Below are 18,660 nucleotides of genomic sequence, written 5' to 3'. Positions count from 1 at the left end.
GATGTTTATAAAGGAGGATTTTCCAAGCTATTAATTAATACCAAACAAAGAAAGATGTGCATATGCATTTAGATAAAAACTACACAAATATTCCAGAAGAAAGAGTCATAAGCCACTTAATACTAGTGCACATTTTCAAAAGCCACTTCATAGGGCAGTCAAGTAAAAACAGAATATTTCAATATTCAATACACTGAATACAAACCCCTTTGAAAATTACTAAGAAATACACCCATATACTAGCCAGCTAATGGTTGGTTAACCTTTGTATGAAAACGTGATTTTCTGTAAAAGATCTGTTAATTTCATATTCTACCAGGTAAAAGGCATAAAAGAGCAAGAACACACCAGACAAAAGTTGAAACATTTTTACTTACAAGTCCAGAAATCAAACTCGAGAGGCAAATACATCAATGAAGTGTTATTAAAAAGAATACGGACAAAAGCGTGTCTTTAAACCCTGTGTTTTTTAGATTACCTGCTGTGCCTACCTTCACAGCTAATAAACCCCTATTTCTAGGCACTCTTTAAAAATCAGTGTCTATTTTTGGGCTCTTATGTTGTGAAGTAAAGGGTGTTTTGATTTGCAATTGACAGGCATATGCAATGTATGCTTAGCTAGTAAGAAAGGCAGAACAGTACTCCTACTTCATGAAATGTCTCTCTCAAGCACGTAAGGGCTTTACGTCTTCTCCAGCACAGTTTCAAAGCAACATAAAAACCCTCCCCCCCCCAAAAAAAATCTTATCAGTAAGAAATATACACAGGTAAAACACACATTGCAGTTTAAAAACTACTAGTACATTTCTCAAAGATGCCTTCTGTCCACGGCTATTGTAAAAACAGGGTTTGATGACAGAAGACTTCAAGCGTCTAATTCCAGTTGTATCTTCCAGAGGGAGGTGGCAAAGGGTAGGGCCTCCCGGGGCCATATCCCTGCAAACAAACAAAAGCAAGGGTTTATTTTCTGGATTACTGTCACAATAAACAAGGTAGCCTAGCTTCAGACTCCATGCAAAACCGAAACAATACAGCCTTTACACAGAAAGATATCAAAGAAAGAGCTAAACATCTCTTAATAGTGTTTACAAATGCTCTCCTGGACACACACACTTCAGCTTCTACACAAGGAGTGAGCTCTGTGCAACACCAACCTCACACTTCCATGTGTGTTGGAAAAGATTTAATAATCCTAAACGAGAAAGCAAAAAGTCAAAAGGCAGCACTGAGGGTGATTTGAGCTGCAGAAGTAACTGCTAACCTTTTGCTTTCAGTAATAGTGGAATTTAAAAAGGTGCAAAATGAAAACAAGGGCAGGATTTGAAAAGCAAACTTTGTAAATCCATGAAGTAAACGAGGCTCTGCCATTATGTATATATAGACACTCACGTGTGCGCACACATTTTACACTAATAGTGGAAAGTAGAATACCTTCAGATGCACAGTAAGGGTATGCTTTGACACCTAGGATACTTCTATCCTAGTTAGGCTTCATCTTAACCTACCCATTATGATTAACTTATACAGTGTTTTGTCTTTATTTCGATTTCATTTACATAAAAGTACAAGTCTGTATATTTTAGCTGTAGACAACTGATCTTCTGCCAAAGCAAAAACCAGATACATGAGACTTTTCTTGTTAGATGCATTTCTGTTGTGCTGGCTTCTTGCAGGCATCCGTTCTGTTTTAAAGAGCATTTTAAACACTAGGTGACATGATAGCAATGCATGTCAACTGACTGAGTACTGAGAGTACAAAAGACTTCAAGTAAAGTGGTTACTGCTTTAGATATAAATTTGTATTTAATTTAGTTGCCACACCCAATATATCAGATTCATGGTGATAAGCTTATCTGAGGGGAATTTAGAGAAGTCAACTTGAATCTCCCTCCAAACTGAAAATGTGGTGCCTACCATTGTTACCAATAATCCCAAACTTTACCATAGGAGGTCAAAGGAAAGTTGCAGAGGGAGGATGAGTATCCAATTTTCCAGCCTGATTTCAATGCTCTCCCCTCACCCAAGCCCTGAGAATACCTCATTCCTTTTTTATTTATCATCACAACTGCTCATATTGTGGACTGGGGCAATTATGCATATATTCTTTGCTTTCAAGCTTCTTGGTGAAGATGCATTTTAAGTAATTCCATTAGAGATTTCCAGAACTGACCCTGTCAATACACATCTTTTCGCAAAGTTCAGCCATTATACTTAAAAAGTGTGGTGTAGATGAAGAAGGTTCTGGTATGGTTTAACAAACCAGTGTAGACAGAATCACACTATGTTAAAAGATGTCAGCCCAGTCAGTGCCCCAGGCTAGAACCAACACAATCTGATCTCCTCTACACAGGCCAAATAGTGTTAAAACATGGCTTGTCTACAGCAGGGTTTCACAGCCATTCCTGAGCATTTTAAACTTTGCTAACAGGCCTATACCTGATAAGCCCACTTCTTTCTTACCATACTCCAAACCAGAGAAGCAGCTTGAGCTAAAGACATTACCAGACTGATCTTTAAAGCTTTGTGACAAGGTCCTTAGTTCAAGGAAAGATCCCACTGTTGCTAATACAGGTTCAGCTGAACTAGTGTAGAGTTAGGAGCACTAGGGTAGATCACCTGCTGGCTGCAGGTGTTTCAGCATCATGTAATCCTGCAAAACTAAGAGACATGAGGATGGAAATGGTGTTGGCAGCTGGCAGGCTGCCTCCCTGGGGCTCCTATCACTGATTCAGATGAATCAGCCTTGGCTACAGTGGGAATTTTATCAAGAATTTCCCTAGGGCAGAGATGGCCAAAACAGCTTCGTTGTTGTCACACACTTTGGTTGATGCCACATTTGAAATGTTCATTACAAAAATTACATCTTCTTGAAATGGGGCTATTTAAACATGCTTACCAGAGGCTCCCACAAATGTATATTATGCTGGTATGTGTCTGTGTGTGTGTATATATGTTATGAGTTGCTTTAAAGAATAGCCACAGTACAAGTCATCAACTCATTTATAGATCATTCAAGTAAAAATGACCCACTGTAATAGAGAAGGGAAACATGATGCGGTGAAAAAGCCATAGCAGGAAATTCACACTAGCAAGCACTAAATGACAACTGTCCAATGATCTTAATAGGCTTATTAGAGAGACAAGGTGGGTAAGATAATATCTTTTATTGGACCAACTTCTGTTGGTGAGAGAGACAAACTTCTGAGCCTCAGAGCTCTTCTTCAGGTCTGGGGAAGCTACTTAGAGAGTCATGGCTAAATACAGGATCAAACAGATGTTTAGCATAAGTGGTTAGCACATACAAGTTGATCCAATAAAAGATATTACCTCACCCACCTTGTCTCTCTAATAACCTGGGATTGACACCACTCCAACAATATTGCATATTGAATAGACTTGTATTTTAACAAAATGGAATTTTCAGAATTAAGAGCATAATTTTATCATTAGACACTGAAATGTAAGTTTGTATCCAAGCAATTATCCCAGCAAAGCAGATATGGATATTGACTCATCGTTGTATTACTCGTTTTACACTGGCATAACACTGAATCCAATGAAGTTACTTCAATTTTACTGTGGTGTAAGGCAGATTTAATGCAACTGATTCATCAGTATCAGGTTCCCAATTAAATGGGTTTTATTTTATATTTATAAAATGGGAAGAACAAGAAGATTGGGTAGTTATCCAGCATGTGGGGTACAGGCCAGAACTTACCCTTCTGATAATAACCATATCCTACAGCTGGGAGCAGGGGAGTATGAGAAACTACTTTAAAAATTAACAGAAATAAGGAGGAAAGTATCTTCAAGTTTCATAGCTTTCAGCCACATTGCTGGGGGTGGGGGGGGGAGGGTACAACTGTGCATCCTGGTGCGTTACCCATTTATTGGGAAAATGGAGAACGTGTGCATGTGTGGGGAGAAGGGGTTCGATATGCTGTCGTTTTTGGTTGTTTATTAAATTTATATTGTACTTTTTAAATGATGGCAAGACCACCTCAGGTTTGAATATGAACTCTCTAATGTTTGCTAACTTAAATCTAAATAAGTAACTTTAGTGTGTGTGCGCGACTGTGTGTGTGTAGGGGAGAGAGGCTTGGCAGAATTCAATTTGCTTTTTTATAATTTCAACAGATAACACTGACGATATTTAAGCTTTTTTCCCCCTTTTTATCAATTTAAATGTTCACAGTTGAATGAAATTATGGGGCACTCATACAACTTAATGACAGAGTTTATATTAAAAAAATTAAAGTTTTATAACTTAATATAAATCAGGGATTCTCAAACTGGGGGTCGGGACCCCTCAGAGGGTCACGAGGTTATTACATGGGGGATCACGAGCTGTCAGCCTCCACCCCAAACCCCACTTTGCCTCCAGCATTTATAATGGGGTCAAATATATAAAAATGTGTTTTTAATTTATAAGGGGGGGGGTGTCGCACTCAGAGGCTTGCTATGTGAAAGGGGTCACCAGTACAAAAGTTTGAGAACCAGTGATATAAATTGTCGTCACTACGTGTCAAAAATATACAAAGTAAATATCCTTTAAATTCAACTCCAGAAAGCTCTCCAGCAGCATTTTTTATTTTGCCTCGCTGTAAGTTTTGATCATCACTGATGGAAATATTTTATTCATCTGTTTGTGTGTCTACAGTGAAATGAACCGTTACCGACAGTTACCAATGAAAACTGAATCCTTCCAAGACTAGCTAGCTACACACATGCATACACGTGTGCACTTTTGGCTATTAGGGTCTAGTAGCCCAATAGTTTCCAGTCTAAGTTAAATCAGTATCTTTCAGCAAAAAGAAAAAAATTCTAACTATAGATATTCTAAATTTAGGGGTTTGATATGTCCTTCAATTCACCTATGAGGATGTGTTAAAGACAAACCCCTAAAACAGAACCACGTTAAGATTCAAAACAAAACAGAAGATTTTACTTGGCAGAAACATTTGCGGTGAGTATTTTCCCTTTTCCCATAACACAGATACTGCACAAGTGACCCAGAAGAAAACAACGTACAATCACACAGTGCTTTATTACCTGTCTTCCTCTATCCATTCGATCATCAGGTCTGTGGGGGTAATTCATTGGTCCACCTAGTCCTTGGTACTGATTTTGCTGGAATGCTGCACCCTGGGATTGTAGCATGCGGTTCCAAGATAGAAGAGGGGCAGCCCCAGAATTTCTGTGTAAAGAACATGTGTATTATAGCATGTTATTAATGTATATATAACGTCATATTACAAAACCCAACTTCTTATAGACGTATAATAAATGGTTCGATTTGCTTAAGCACAGATCTATTGTGTTAATTGCATAGCCATGTTACAATCTACGGGAGCTAGAAGTGCCTCTAAATGATTTGGCCCACACCCTGTAAGGAAGAAGTCCTGCACAATTTTAACTATCAGACCATGTTTACACACTGCTTCACTCTCAAACATACTAAGGTGAAGAAACAGATGCTTTTGAAAGAATGAAAATTTAATTTTGCAGAGTCAGGGATTTTTTGAACTCCCTAGAAGGATTTTGCTCATCCTGTATTTTAGAGACAGGTTTGCCAGTCTGTTTGAAGTGACTGCCAATGTAGATTTGAAACAAAACGTCACTGCGTTAGCTAAATGTAACACACTATCCAAAGAGTAAACGTGCAACACAGGAGAATGAAGCTTTATTTTCTAAATGTCCAGACTTTGTGGGAGTCCATTCTTTCTAGTTAATTGCAGGTTGTAAATGAATTCTTACTGCCGAGTATTTTGAATCTAGGGTAGGGGCCTTGGCTGTTTTTTCCCATCCATTATTCTGCTCAATATGTCAGAAGGTCTGATCGGGAAGAAACCTTTTCAAGTTCTATTGATGCAGTTTTCAATTGACCATGGTGACCTAGCAACATAAGCACTAATTGGCATGGACTGACTGACATTTGCTGTACAGTTTATATGGGAACACAAATTCAACATCTATTTTAACCTAGTTTCTCATCCTAGATTACTAGCAGCAAGAAATATTTTATTGCCTTTAAGTAGCTAGTCTAAAATTACAAATATAAAACAGGCAGATCCAATCCTTGTTTTATTACAAATATTAATAAAAATAATATAGCCATGTACTGCTTAGGACATGATCTCTCCACTGCTAGAGAATTCAAAATCCATATTTTCTGCAGAGAACACACCACAGTGTGTTGAGGGGAAAGAGAATTAATTAGAAAATTAGATATTATTCACCACAATTCATACACAAATCCTGTAAATTTAAATCTGTTTTGGTTACAGTTCAACATGTATACATTGATATTCTATTATGATCTCTGAGCAAAGGAGGAAAGTAATTAGCCTAAAATATCAAAATATTGGACAACTGATGTATGGGGTAACCGTTTAATTTTAAAATTGATTGTAATAACACTAACTTCAGTATTACTTCCCTTGTCTTTGAAAAACCCGGGGCTGGATCCATTTGATTAAAGATACTAAAAGTCATCCCTGCCAGAACTCTACCAAAGTCAATGAAGTGACACCGAGGCTGAATTTGGCCTACTCTATTCAAGCAAGCACTCAGGGTTTTAAATAAGGTGATCACATTCTCCTTCTTGAAGTTTATACAAGCATATTACACATAGCCACCTGTAAGACAGCTGAAAGATCAGTGTAGGGCTTACTGAGGGAAGGACTGGTGGGGGTAGGGAACGTTTTAATGTGGTTTAATGTGAACTTCACTGATAGGAATGGGGACATAAGTCTATATTAAGCCAATGCACTGATCATGGCAAGCTGTTTCTGAGAACCCAAAACACAAAAAGGTAAATATAACAAGATGGGGGAAAAGTACATATTTAAAGAGGGGCTTTCATGTTTAAATTCCTATTCCCATTCATTTTAGGTTTACATTGTAAAAACTGCATTATGTTTACTTTGTCTGGCCAGATTTTAAGAACAGTTATGATGTCCAAAGCCTAGGCAATGAGAACTCTTACTGTCCACAGAGACAAAAGGACAAGATTCCTAGTATGAAGTATGACTTTCATGCTGAATGCATAGTTGGCACTTACAAGCAATATGCAAAACGATATTTACTGAAACAGAACTAAATGTTGCACAGAAGCAAAACCTTAATTACTGCTGAATTATACACCCCTTTTACCTATTTTTTTGTCTCAAACAACAGACAATGCATTCATAAAACGTTATCTGAAACATTTACTACTCAGGCCAATACTGTAATTATTTAAAATCAATGGCAGGATGAATTAAGCACTCCAGATCACCTAACAATCATGCGGAAATATTCCTTTTGCTTAAATACATGTTCAGCAATATTTTTATTTTACCTTTCAAGGAAATAATATCCTCCTCTTAAGGCAAAACACTGGATTCAAAATATGTCTTGATATTTTGTCAGATAAATCATAGTGGCGACAGCAGAAAATTCCATCAAAGCACTATGAACATTAAGTAGCATGAGCTTTGGTTTTCATTAACTAACAATCCCTTGATTTCAGTAAGTTTGTCAACATTTCCATTATAAAGTCACTACGCCACAAAAGTCTATGTAGGCATAGGCTTCTGTAAGGTCTCTCCTAATAAAACTGTCAAAACAGATTCCATTTAAATGAATGTTTAAATTCTATACAAATGCCAAGGGACTGTGGTTAAAATGCATTTGTAACTCAAGGTGATCTTAAATAAGGAGTTAAAATTATTCAGGCAGTCAGTGCATAACATGAATTTGGAGTATTTAACGCCCCCCAAAACCATCCCAAGCAGTGATTAAATAGTCAATATGTTGATTTTTAATAAGACAATATGCATGTGCAGCAACAATTATTCATAAAGGATTTTGGCAATTCACAGTTATTGCACACAGGGCAAAATTTACACAATATATTTTTGTATTAGGCAAAACATACATTAACTTCAGCAGTGTAATTTTGTAAGTCTGCATATTAGGAGTGTTTACTAAGATGGATCGACAATGTACTATGAGTGTTCCTTAGATTTAAAAGCTTGTTAGACACTTCTGTTGTTTTCAAGCCACTGTAAAAATGAAACAGCTATGTAGTATGATTGGAAGATTTTAGCTAAACCTGTTAAGTTACTGAATATTTATATAGCATCTAACATGTTCAAAATGCTGTGCAAGTACTATGTAGTATTAGAAGTAACCAAACCAGCATCCAGACTTCTATTCTGTTCTTCACTCACTAGGTTATGTACCTTATTTATATGCCAAAACCGTATTAATGCAAGATTACAGTTGACATTTTAATCTGACAAATCAGGAAATTAAAAGTTACAGTTCCCACAGGAATAAATTCTGTGCTATTGTGCATATGTATTACTATAGGATCTAGGCTCTGTCTTAATATACAGCTTGACCCCTTAATATACATGCAGTTATACAAAGTCACAGACAGAAGGGCAGTGCCCTTTGTGCTGTATTTGAATTAGGACAAAACATGATCTATTACCCAGTATTGTATGATTGTGTAATGAAACCCTAACATGCATGGTAAGTGACAGTTATGGTTGCTTTAGGAAGGTGTTTCATAGCAAGAAAATGTTAATATGTTTCAGACCTGATTTTCATTAGAGATTTCATCCAAGCACAGACTAAAACGATCCTAGCTCAGTTTAGATTTTCCAGTTATGCCATTAATACCCATAGTGAAATGATGGTGTTCTCTTCCCTGAAATGCGAGGGTCCAACCCAGATCTCTCAAGGTTTCTAGTGTTATGATCAACATCGCTCACAAACAACATTACAAATATATAAGGCTTCTCAATTAAGTCCAGCCACTGCCATTGGAAAAAACAAGCCTAGAACACAAAGCATTCTCACACAGCAGTACTGGAACAATTTTTATAGTGGGGGTGCTGAGACCCATTGAACCAAAACTGTCATCTCTGTATATAATGGAAACCACCTCAAGCCAGTGGGTGCAGCAGCACGCCCAGCATCTCTCGTTCCAGCACCTATGTTCTCACATGCTTATTCAGTGTTAATTAGGCCTTAAATGCTTTAGATTTTAGATGGACTGTATCAGAACTTCTCAGATCAGTAAGACTCTTTGCAAGTACGCAGCAGCTGCTCTGTTCAACAGTAACTTCCTGCGGTTTTAATAATTTATTTCCCCTACATATACTTTGAGACTCTCACACCACTGGTTCTAAAAACGTAAACACTCCTGTACAGACAACATGCTCATTTTGATTCTGAGAGAAGCATTTCATAAGCACCACGTTTCCCTCCAGCAAGCCAAAAATCTGACCACTTTCAATCCAGCCTTCCAGACATCTTTGAACCGGCTTCACTGAGCCCTCAAGATTCATTGTCAGGGATGGGACTACATCCACATTCCCTGCTGGCTGTTGTGAGTGGAGGAGGTTCCATTCTCCCAGTCCTGCCTCCTTTAGGTGAAGACTTTCTTCCTTATTGTGTTGCTCCCGCCCTCTGTTATGATTTCAATACCCACTTGCTTCCCAATTTGCCCCAACCCAGGCAGAACAAGAGGAGAAACCATCAGCAGCAGTGGACAGTGGCAAACCAGCACATGGACAGCAGCCTCACAATGCCACAAAAACTTGGTGGCCACTTCCCTCCTGCTGGGTAACTATCAACAAGTTGAAAACCACTACTCTATAGGGCATTAGAACCAATAAAATAGTCCCAGGTCTAAAGTAGTATCATGTCTATTACAACCAACTCTCCCCCAATCTCAAGTCCTTTAGAGGCACTGGCAGAGAGTCTGTTCAACTATGCAAATATTCACGCCCATCACCTTTTAGATGCATGCTTAAATCAGTAAGGCAAGTAATTTAATGTCAGTGCTCAGTGCATTTAAACATTTTAAACTTTTTTTTGTCTTCCTAATCAAGTATCTTCATGAACATAGTGAGTGTATTTGTCCCCACTGGGGAGCTAAGTCAAGCAAGCTAGTGGTTTTATAAACCAAAGAGGTATGAACACAAAAAGTACTAGAAAAAAAAATCTTGAATTGTGAAAAGCCACCTTATTTTCATTTCAAAGCTGGAAGGATTTTCTGCAAACTTTCCAAAGAGATTCCCTTCTTGGCTAAGCCATGACATGAACAACTTCAGTCCCATAAAGTAATTGGAGGAATACTGAAAATGGAAGTTTAAGAAATGAATGGTGATCTCCACATTGTAACATTACTAACACACTGCACAACGTCCACATATCCCACCTCCTACAATACTGAAAGCACACTGGGTAAGGTTAAGGAGCCAGTGATGCCACCATATACTAGACTAGACAATATATAGCTGTACAGCCAGATGTCTGGACCCTAAGTACAAGCATCTTTCCAATGTTAAAAAGGAAACTAAGTCCTGTGCCCCCATGCCAAGACCTCCCCCACTATTAAAACTATACGACACACGCACGCACGTCAGGATTGGTTGAAGAGGTGGAAGTAGGAAGTTGGAAATCCAGAAGCCCAAACAGAAATTTTAGTTCAATTATACTGAATCAGTGAAATTAGCCGACCAATAGAATGAAATTCCTAGCACTGTAAAAAAACCATTACAAGTTACCAAAACACACAGTACTGTTTCATTAAAAAAAGAAAACAATAGCTACTTGTGAAGCTACTTTTAGTTAAGATCAGGTATTTCAGTTTATTACATTGTTGAATATAACCCTGAAAATAAAGTTTATAAGGCAAGATTCCACATTAAAGATGGCAAATTAAAGTAAAACTGAACTGATTTTGAGAGAGATAAAAATGTTGCCATGGAAAATATGCGTATTTGTTAACAGCCAAACAACTTTTCCCCAGTCTGATTCTTTTCAGCATTAACAGCTGTAAGTAAACGTAGCATATGTAAAAGTTAGTGTCCATTTTAAATCTGTATTCTAAAATTGCACTATATATATATATTAATATAATTATTCATAGCATTCAGATATCCTGGAGTTTGTAAAGTCCTTCCGACTTAAGGGCATACAACTTATCAATGAAGGAACACATGTAAAACATCCCTTATTATCAAACCATGTCACATTCTTTCTATTCCATGGTACTTATTGGACTGCAGATTCTATAATCCTCCTCTGAGTCCCTTCTGCATTTAATTCAGTTCAGTCTTAAGTAGTTAAAGAAACTGTTTTCAGTGGCAACTAATAACTACTGACCTACAGTGACACTACCCTACAATAGGCTTGTCAGGCCTGAAAAAGTTGTACCAAAGAAGCTGATTAGGACTTCAAGAGGTTTGTAGCAAGAATCAATGGCTAGTCTGTACTAATGCTGTGGTTCCAGCACAGAAATGATAAAAGTGGAACACAATTAGTTATGCCTCATTAAGCTCCACAACCCTCCTAAAAAGAAATTTGTTTAGCCTGTACAAAAATCTAATGCAGTTTTAAGCTCTCTGTGTTGAATTTCATGGTATCTCAAAAGCTTCAATAAGATAAAGGCCAAAGATCCAAGAATGGTAACCAAAGCATCAACAGTAAAGTTAATTTTGAAGTTTCTGGTTTTTAATAGAACGTGGTTTTCTCTTTCTTTCTTAGCCAGAAACTCAATCTTTTAAAAAGAGAAATACTGAATTTCACACCCCAGAATAAAAATAAATCATGGATTTAAGATCTTGTAACAATTTGTTTTTAAGAGTTAATAAATTTAAATAGAAAATTAAAAGCCTAGTTTTTAAGACTAACAAATAACATTTTGTAGACTATGAGGGAGCTAAATATTTAAAAGCTTTTTACAAAATTTACCTTTCATATCTCTGTGGCGGCTGTTGAAACAGAGGTGTGGGACCACGCCATGATTCTTGGGGCCGTAGATCTGTGTAATGAAACAAAAAAGTCAAATATGCAAAAACCAGTCCCATACATCACTTATTGTCAAGTAGGTGTTAAAAACAAATTTTTAAAAGTTTCAGAGTACTAACAAACCCCCCAAATTGGACTTGCTGCCAAATACTTTTGGGCCAAATTTTTACTCTACACTGGTGTAATTGTAAAATAATTCCACGGACTTCAGTGGAATAACTGTGACTTGAAACCGGTGTAAGAGCAAAATGTCTCCATTCGTATCTTATTGATATACACAATGGAAAGCTAAATTTCAGGTAATCAAGAGGAAAAAAATTACAATTACTGGGACCAATACACTGGTTAATGTTTTAAACCTCTGAAGGAATACATTTTCTGGAATTTTTACAACAAAAGAAATTACGACTCCTACCACAACTTTTGAAAAGCCTCTTTCAGACAACGTTTAGCATTACCACCAAATACATCCACCAATAAGCCAGTATGTGTGAACTTTGTAAATGGGTGGGGGGAGAAACACACTGATAATGAATTGCCATATTTTTATAAGCATCAACCAATAATTCTGTCCTCTTTATTAGGCTGAATTATTCACCATACAATCGGAAAGCTGATAGGGTGTAGACATGATTTAAGAATACTATATTTTCAACTTTGCTGGCCACCAGAATATAATGATTCACTCTGGGTCCTTTTGAACAGTTTATTATACAGACGGGAAAAAATTGGCAAAATCTGGCTCAGGACACATGGCACTGTAGCAGTAAGAAACGGTAATGAAAGGGACCACCCACTTTTCAATTGTTTTCTTGTAGTCAAGCGCTAGCTCTGTATAAAGATGTACCAGCAACAACTTTGCTTTAATAAGACATGCAATTAAATGGCTGCTGTTCTTCTAAATAAATTGACCAGTAAACAGGATGAAAGAAACATTTAATCAATAGCTCCCTGGTCAGTTCAAAACACTTAAATTGTGTCTCAGTCAAAAGCTTCAGTTTCAGTGACATCTTTGATTATCTTCAATGGTGTTTAAGTGTGACCTAATTATAACAGCTGGTTCCAGAAGTTGTCTAATTGATATACTGTGATAGGATAGTAATAGCCTGTTAAATTGTCAATATTCAAGGATACCAAAGCTTAGCAATAATTTGATAGAACTCTACATTTACTTTTTCAATTGAGCTTTTAAGAAAAGCATGGAGAGAAGGAAATATGAGCCTCTCTTCTAGGAACTCAGACTGGATTGCTTGTGCATTTTAATGGTCTGATCTGAACAGAAACCTTTTATGGTAGCACTTGAGAGAACTCTGTATAGTGCAGGCAGGTCCTACTGAAGATAACAGCTTTGCTGGTGGAAATAAATTCTGATCTCCAACATTTCTGCTCTTCCTGCCTTGGGCCTCCTTCGATCAGAATGGGTCATGCTCACATCGGCCAGATTACAAAGTTACTTATAGTGTGGACAATATATCCGTTAGAGACTAGACTGGGATTCCCCAAACTCATTTCACTTGTAACTAATTGCTAATTTGAAGATAATGCATTATATATAAAAATAATGTTTTAGGGTTGCCAGAGAGTGGCTGGGGAATTTATGGGATCAAATTAGGATAAGGAAAAATTAGACGAATCAGAAGGTTTAAACAGTGAGGTCTATTAGAGAGGATAGGATACTTTAAGAGAAGTAGATTCATCATTCAGACTAGGACAGTACCAAAGCACTTGACTATGTACTGTAGACAGGGAATAGTACTGACTATACTGGCCATTTTTCAATCGTCCATGACCCATAGTTTCAAACCGCTCATTTTAAACAAACTCCATTTGAAAAGAGACGCAAAACGAAAGATCTGCATTTCAGGATTAAACATTTAACCCAAAAGGTATGCCCATAATTCTTTTAATTAGGCTGTCCACCTGGTGTCTCATACATAGTCCTGGTAAATGGCCCCACTTTTATATTTATAGAGGTCAAAAAAAAGCTGTCCCCTTTCCTGGGCTTGGACTCTACCACGGTGACCCAGCCATATGAAACCTCTAGGCTAGATTCCTTAATTCTCAGTACCTAAGCAACACGGTCACGGGGTTCCTAAACGGACAGCTGTTCCACAGGCTCAGAAACATCACCCCAACACTCTGGCCTCTTTCACTGGCTCCCTCTTGAATGCCTGGTCAGATTCATGGGTTTGGGCCTTGATTTAAGGGCTCCCCATGAGATCCTCCCCCAAGTTACTTCAGAGACCACCTCACAGTGTGCGAACATGACCTACTCACAACAGACACATGCCACTGAAACAGAACTAAGAGTTTCGTAAGTCAGATGTGTGTGCAGGAGACAGAGCTTTCAGCAGCTGACCCACAAACCTGGAACTCACTGCTGGAGGAGGCTGGGATGATCATGAACGTTAGCACTTCCAGAGTGAAGTGCAAAACTCCCTTTGATGTAGCTGTCCCACAGACACCCCGCAAAAAGAACCAAGTAGTGAACAAAAGTTAAGTCCAATCCCTGCTGACTACAGGGAAGAGGGTTTGGGTTTTTTTATGTGTACGCTTTATAATATTGGAAGCCACTCAGATACAGCTGTAATGGGTCCTGTAAAAGAACTGACAGACAGACTGACCAGATTCTTGTGTCACTGCTGATGGACAGCAGCAGCAGTATGGGAGACCTGGGGGTGGGGAAAAAGGAGGAGGCGAGTCAAACTGCCCTTTCCTGTCTAGTACACAGAAGATGGAGTGGGGTGGAGGGGAAGGCGAAGGGAGGGAAACCTCACACTTCCAGCAGCATGGAGATGCGGTGCTCCCTCTTTTCTTTGCAGCCAGAAAGTAGGGGAGCACTCCAAGCAGCCAGGAGGCCACGCAGATGAAAGAAGCTGTCCTTGTTCCTGGCAGTTCAGGGCTACACATTTAATCCAACACTCACTTATAAAAACCCCATGTCTTCTGCTCCTCAATAAAGTCCAAGGAAAGCCCTCCAGTGAGAGGAGGTTAGTCCCCACCAGGTGTAGGATGTATCTTTCATTTTGACCCCCAAATCACGAGCACCTGGTGTATGTGTGTTTCAAGCTCTTTAACCTTCCCCTCCAACTGAAAAGTTAGGACATAGCTCCCTTCAGGAAGTAACTCTGATCAAATCTCCTTGTATAGCACCAAGGAACACACAGATTAAGTATTCAGAAGCAGGAATATCTTAATAATGAAGTAGAGTTTAAAACAAACTTATTACCATTCGTTTGCATGGTTCTGACAGAAGATCACTTTAAGAAGGAAAAAAAGCCTGAAAGTGAATTGCACTTCAAAAAGGTACAAGCAGGAGAGGAAAAAATGACAGTTAATATTTTCTTTGGTCTTTACAAATTAGGCATTTCCTAGAGCTATAAGGCCATATAAACTGCCTTCCCCAGCAACTCCTCAAGTAACAATTTATCTAATCAGTGTAGCAATCAAAGACAAGATTTCATGTTTACTGATTGCACTAATCAAAATCACTTTTCAAATGCAGCTAATTGACAAGTTTACTGACTGAGATGAAAGTCATAAATCACATACTCTGGATTGTAGAAACCAAATATGCCATTTGCACAGTACCACCAGACTGCACTTGACTCCCCCAAGTTATCAGCACACAGACAATTATTCATCAACTGAAAATTGGTACATCAAAGTCAAATCAGAGAACAACGGTAAGAAACACCCACAGCACGCTCTTGAAAAAGAGGTGGTGGTTTGATTGACCACATTGCCCTTCTAGAGTCCCATTTTACCTCATCATATATAAAATACAAATCTCCTAAAATAAAATTCTGCTTCTTCAATCCACAGTTTTAACTGCATTCTCTCTACTTTTTCCAATACATTTTAAACACAAAAATTGTGAGAGTTTTCAGGAGCTCTTTAGTCAGATTACTATCTTGACATACAACCATTCCCACCCATTAAGGCCTATCTTCTGATCTCATCTGTGGTTGTTTTATAGTTATACAGAAAGAAGCTGCTCAGATCGGATTTTGATATAATTTACGTGTGTCTCATTTAGAAAATCTTTTCCATTTGGCAGTGTAGGACCTCCTAGCTGAAGACTTCTGACTTTCCAACATCATCTCCAAGAACTCCTGACAGAAGACGAGTTTGTCCTCAGGCTTATTTGAGGCTCCAATGGTAGAGCCTTTGAATTTCGGTGAGGCATGTGTCCTTGAGTTGAAAGAGAAGGTACAAGAAAGCTGCCACAGCTAGATCCAGAAGCCCATAGTACCCAAAAACCCTGTTTAGCCAGAATTAGGGCTATCAGTAGGATTATAGCTCAATCCTTTCTTTATTGCCTTGGGAACCATTTGTATTGGAGGAAACACATATAGAATGTTTGCTCCAGTTCAGTAAGATAGCTACTGTCTACTGAAGGAAGACTCAAATGCGAGCTAAATTGCTCTCAGCTTGAATATGTGTGTGTGACCAGAGCTCCACAGAAAACCATCAACTGTGGGTTGTCAGCAGGCACAGATGTGGGCTGCACTCTTAGAGGCATCCTCCATCAGTAGGACCATAGGAAAAAAGTGATCTGAAGAGAGATTTCTTCTGAAATCAGGTTAGTCTGTATGGTATCTTGAAGTACCATCACTGGATTGCAGAGGTCTTCATTCTCTACCTGGCAAATGGGAACTGAGTTAAGATACATGATGCCATTAATTCCAGGAGCCTCAGGAACACAAACTAGGTATTGACTGGACACCACCAAGCATTTCCTGAGATCCTTCTTGAAGAAGGTCAACTTTTGCTAATGTTGACACTACCATACTCCAACTAGGGGTCATCTTTTGAGCAGAACTGAAAACGGATTTCTCTTGGTTTATCCTTACTCCCTGTAAGTCTTTGGCAAACCAGATTGTATACTCTACAGCATCTGCTCCCTCACTAACCAATCACTGAAGTATTGGAAGAGATGGATACTAAGCCTCAAGTGAACTGCCACAAAATTTAGGGTAGTTAGTAAATAACTTGAGTGCAGCAGAAAGGCCAAACTAGATTTTCATGGCCTCAGCTAAAGCTTCCTCCTGGAAGGCCTCAGTATCATCAACAGAAGAGAAGGGAATAGGCAACACAGAAACTGGTGAAGAGTAAGGAAGCTTCTCAATCTTCTGTCCCTCCTCTTCCTCCAATTCAGATTTTATCTTCTTAAATGGAGATAGTATCAAGAGCAGGCCGTCTCTCAAGTCTGTTCAGGATGCTTAGGAAATGGCGAACACAACGGCAACATTTTTACCCTCTTGCTTTTTGAAAGATGCCTTTAAGATGACTGAAGATGGCAACTCATGCCACATGCTAAAGGAAAGCTGAACTGCCCATAAGATTGTTGACTTGACATCCCTTTTCCCTACATGGGTGGGAAAGTCCAGGGGCATAAGAACCAATCCTCATGTAACAGAAGAGTAGGGAAACCAGCACTAGAGAAATAATAATGACAGAAATGGAAAATCTAACATTAGGAACAGACTGGATTTTAGATTTGCAGGACCCCACCAAAAGAAGGGGAGACTTCAACAGTACCAAAAAAAGCTGAACTATTATCCCTGGAGATAGATGCTCAAATGAGAATACGAAATGAAATGCTCCTGTCTTGGCAAGTGTTGGATATGAGAACCAATCAAATCCAAGGACCCATTCAAGGAACAATCTGCTCTTTTACTGAATCTTCCAATTGGTAGAATGGGGCTCCTTTGGAAAAACGTAGGAGAAACCCCAAGATCGTGCCTGAGGCAAACTGATGGACTGGAATTCCACGCTGATCAGTGGATTCAAGCCTACTCAATTTGAAGGAATGATGGCATTGGGACATATTTGTATCTGGAGTGTCTTCTATACAATGAGATGCACTCAGATGCTGTGGTGATGCAAGCCACATAAGTACCTAAATGAAAAGGTCAGCTCCATGTGTCTAAGGCTCAGAGGATTGCTTTGAAAGTTCTCCTTCAAAGTGCCAAGACATGATCTTTAAAAATGCAGAAATCAGTACCAGACACTCATGGTACTCCAAATGGGTTATTCAATCCCAACATTTGTTTCCTTTTCTCCCTTCAGATGAACACAAAGATTTGAAGTCTCAGTATTTCCTAAGACCAAGGCAAAAGACAGTTATGCCTTCCATTCTGATTATCACACTCTTCTCTCCACACCATTACATGTTCTCTTCTATTTTTGATTACTATAAACACTTCTTTAAAAAATCAAAGTTAGTAGTTAGGGCTGGTGTCCCTAGTCTCTATTTGCCAGAGGCTGGGAATGGACAACAGGGGATGAATCGTTTGATGATTACCTGTTCTGTTCATTCCCTCTGAAGCACCTGGCATTGGCCACTGTTGGAAGACAAGACTCTGGGCTAGATGGACCTTTGGTCTGACCCAGTATGGCTGTTCTTATTCTTAGTAGCCACAGCCACTCCACATTGGTTAGAGCAGCTGGGAAAGCTGCATGTGCAATCTGATACCTCATAAATTTAAAGGTTTGATCCTGCAGTCATTAAGTAAACCTAATTTAGTTTGGGACTGGACAATAAGTTTAATTTAAAATGGCTACCATTATTTTATCTCTACTGTTCACTTCCACTGCCTGTGGCTTGTTATTACTGAAATATAATGAAATTTGACACTCCCATTCTGTAATTAATTTTCTCTTTCTCTCATGCATACATGCAAGCTGGCTAAAAGTACTGCAAATTTATAACATTTTCCCATTAGCTTTTTGCTCTCTCTAGTCTGCTTGTCCCAACTCTTCAAAACTAGCTTGGTCACTCATCCTTTTTCCAAAATCGGTTTTCCCCAGAATTCAATAGAGAAATGAAAGTCATCATTT

The 18,660-nt window shown here is 38.5% G+C and overlaps 1 protein-coding gene across 2 annotated transcripts in view; it reads right to left on the bottom strand.

The window, feature by feature from the left end:
- Window positions 1-354: 354 nt before the first annotated feature.
- Window positions 355-18,660, bottom strand: part of XRN2 (5'-3' exoribonuclease 2) — an 85,329-nt gene continuing 67,023 nt past the window's right edge. For both annotated transcript variants that reach the window (XM_073339796.1, XM_073339797.1), the window contains 3 exons: window positions 11,758-11,827; window positions 5,053-5,197; window positions 355-936 (listed from right to left, as the gene is read on the bottom strand). In XM_073339796.1, coding sequence (XP_073195897.1) covers window positions 874-936; window positions 5,053-5,197; window positions 11,758-11,827 — 278 coding nt within the window. In that variant the 3' untranslated portion in view covers window positions 355-873. The remainder of the gene's footprint in view (window positions 937-5,052; window positions 5,198-11,757; window positions 11,828-18,660) is intronic.

The sequence above is a fragment of the Lepidochelys kempii genome, chromosome 3 (assembly GCF_965140265.1).
Source record: "Lepidochelys kempii isolate rLepKem1 chromosome 3, rLepKem1.hap2, whole genome shotgun sequence".
Lineage (NCBI taxonomy): Eukaryota > Metazoa > Chordata > Testudines > Cheloniidae > Lepidochelys > Lepidochelys kempii.
The sequence above is the reverse complement of the archived record's forward strand: the minus strand, read 5'-3'. Positions and strand labels throughout refer to the sequence as shown.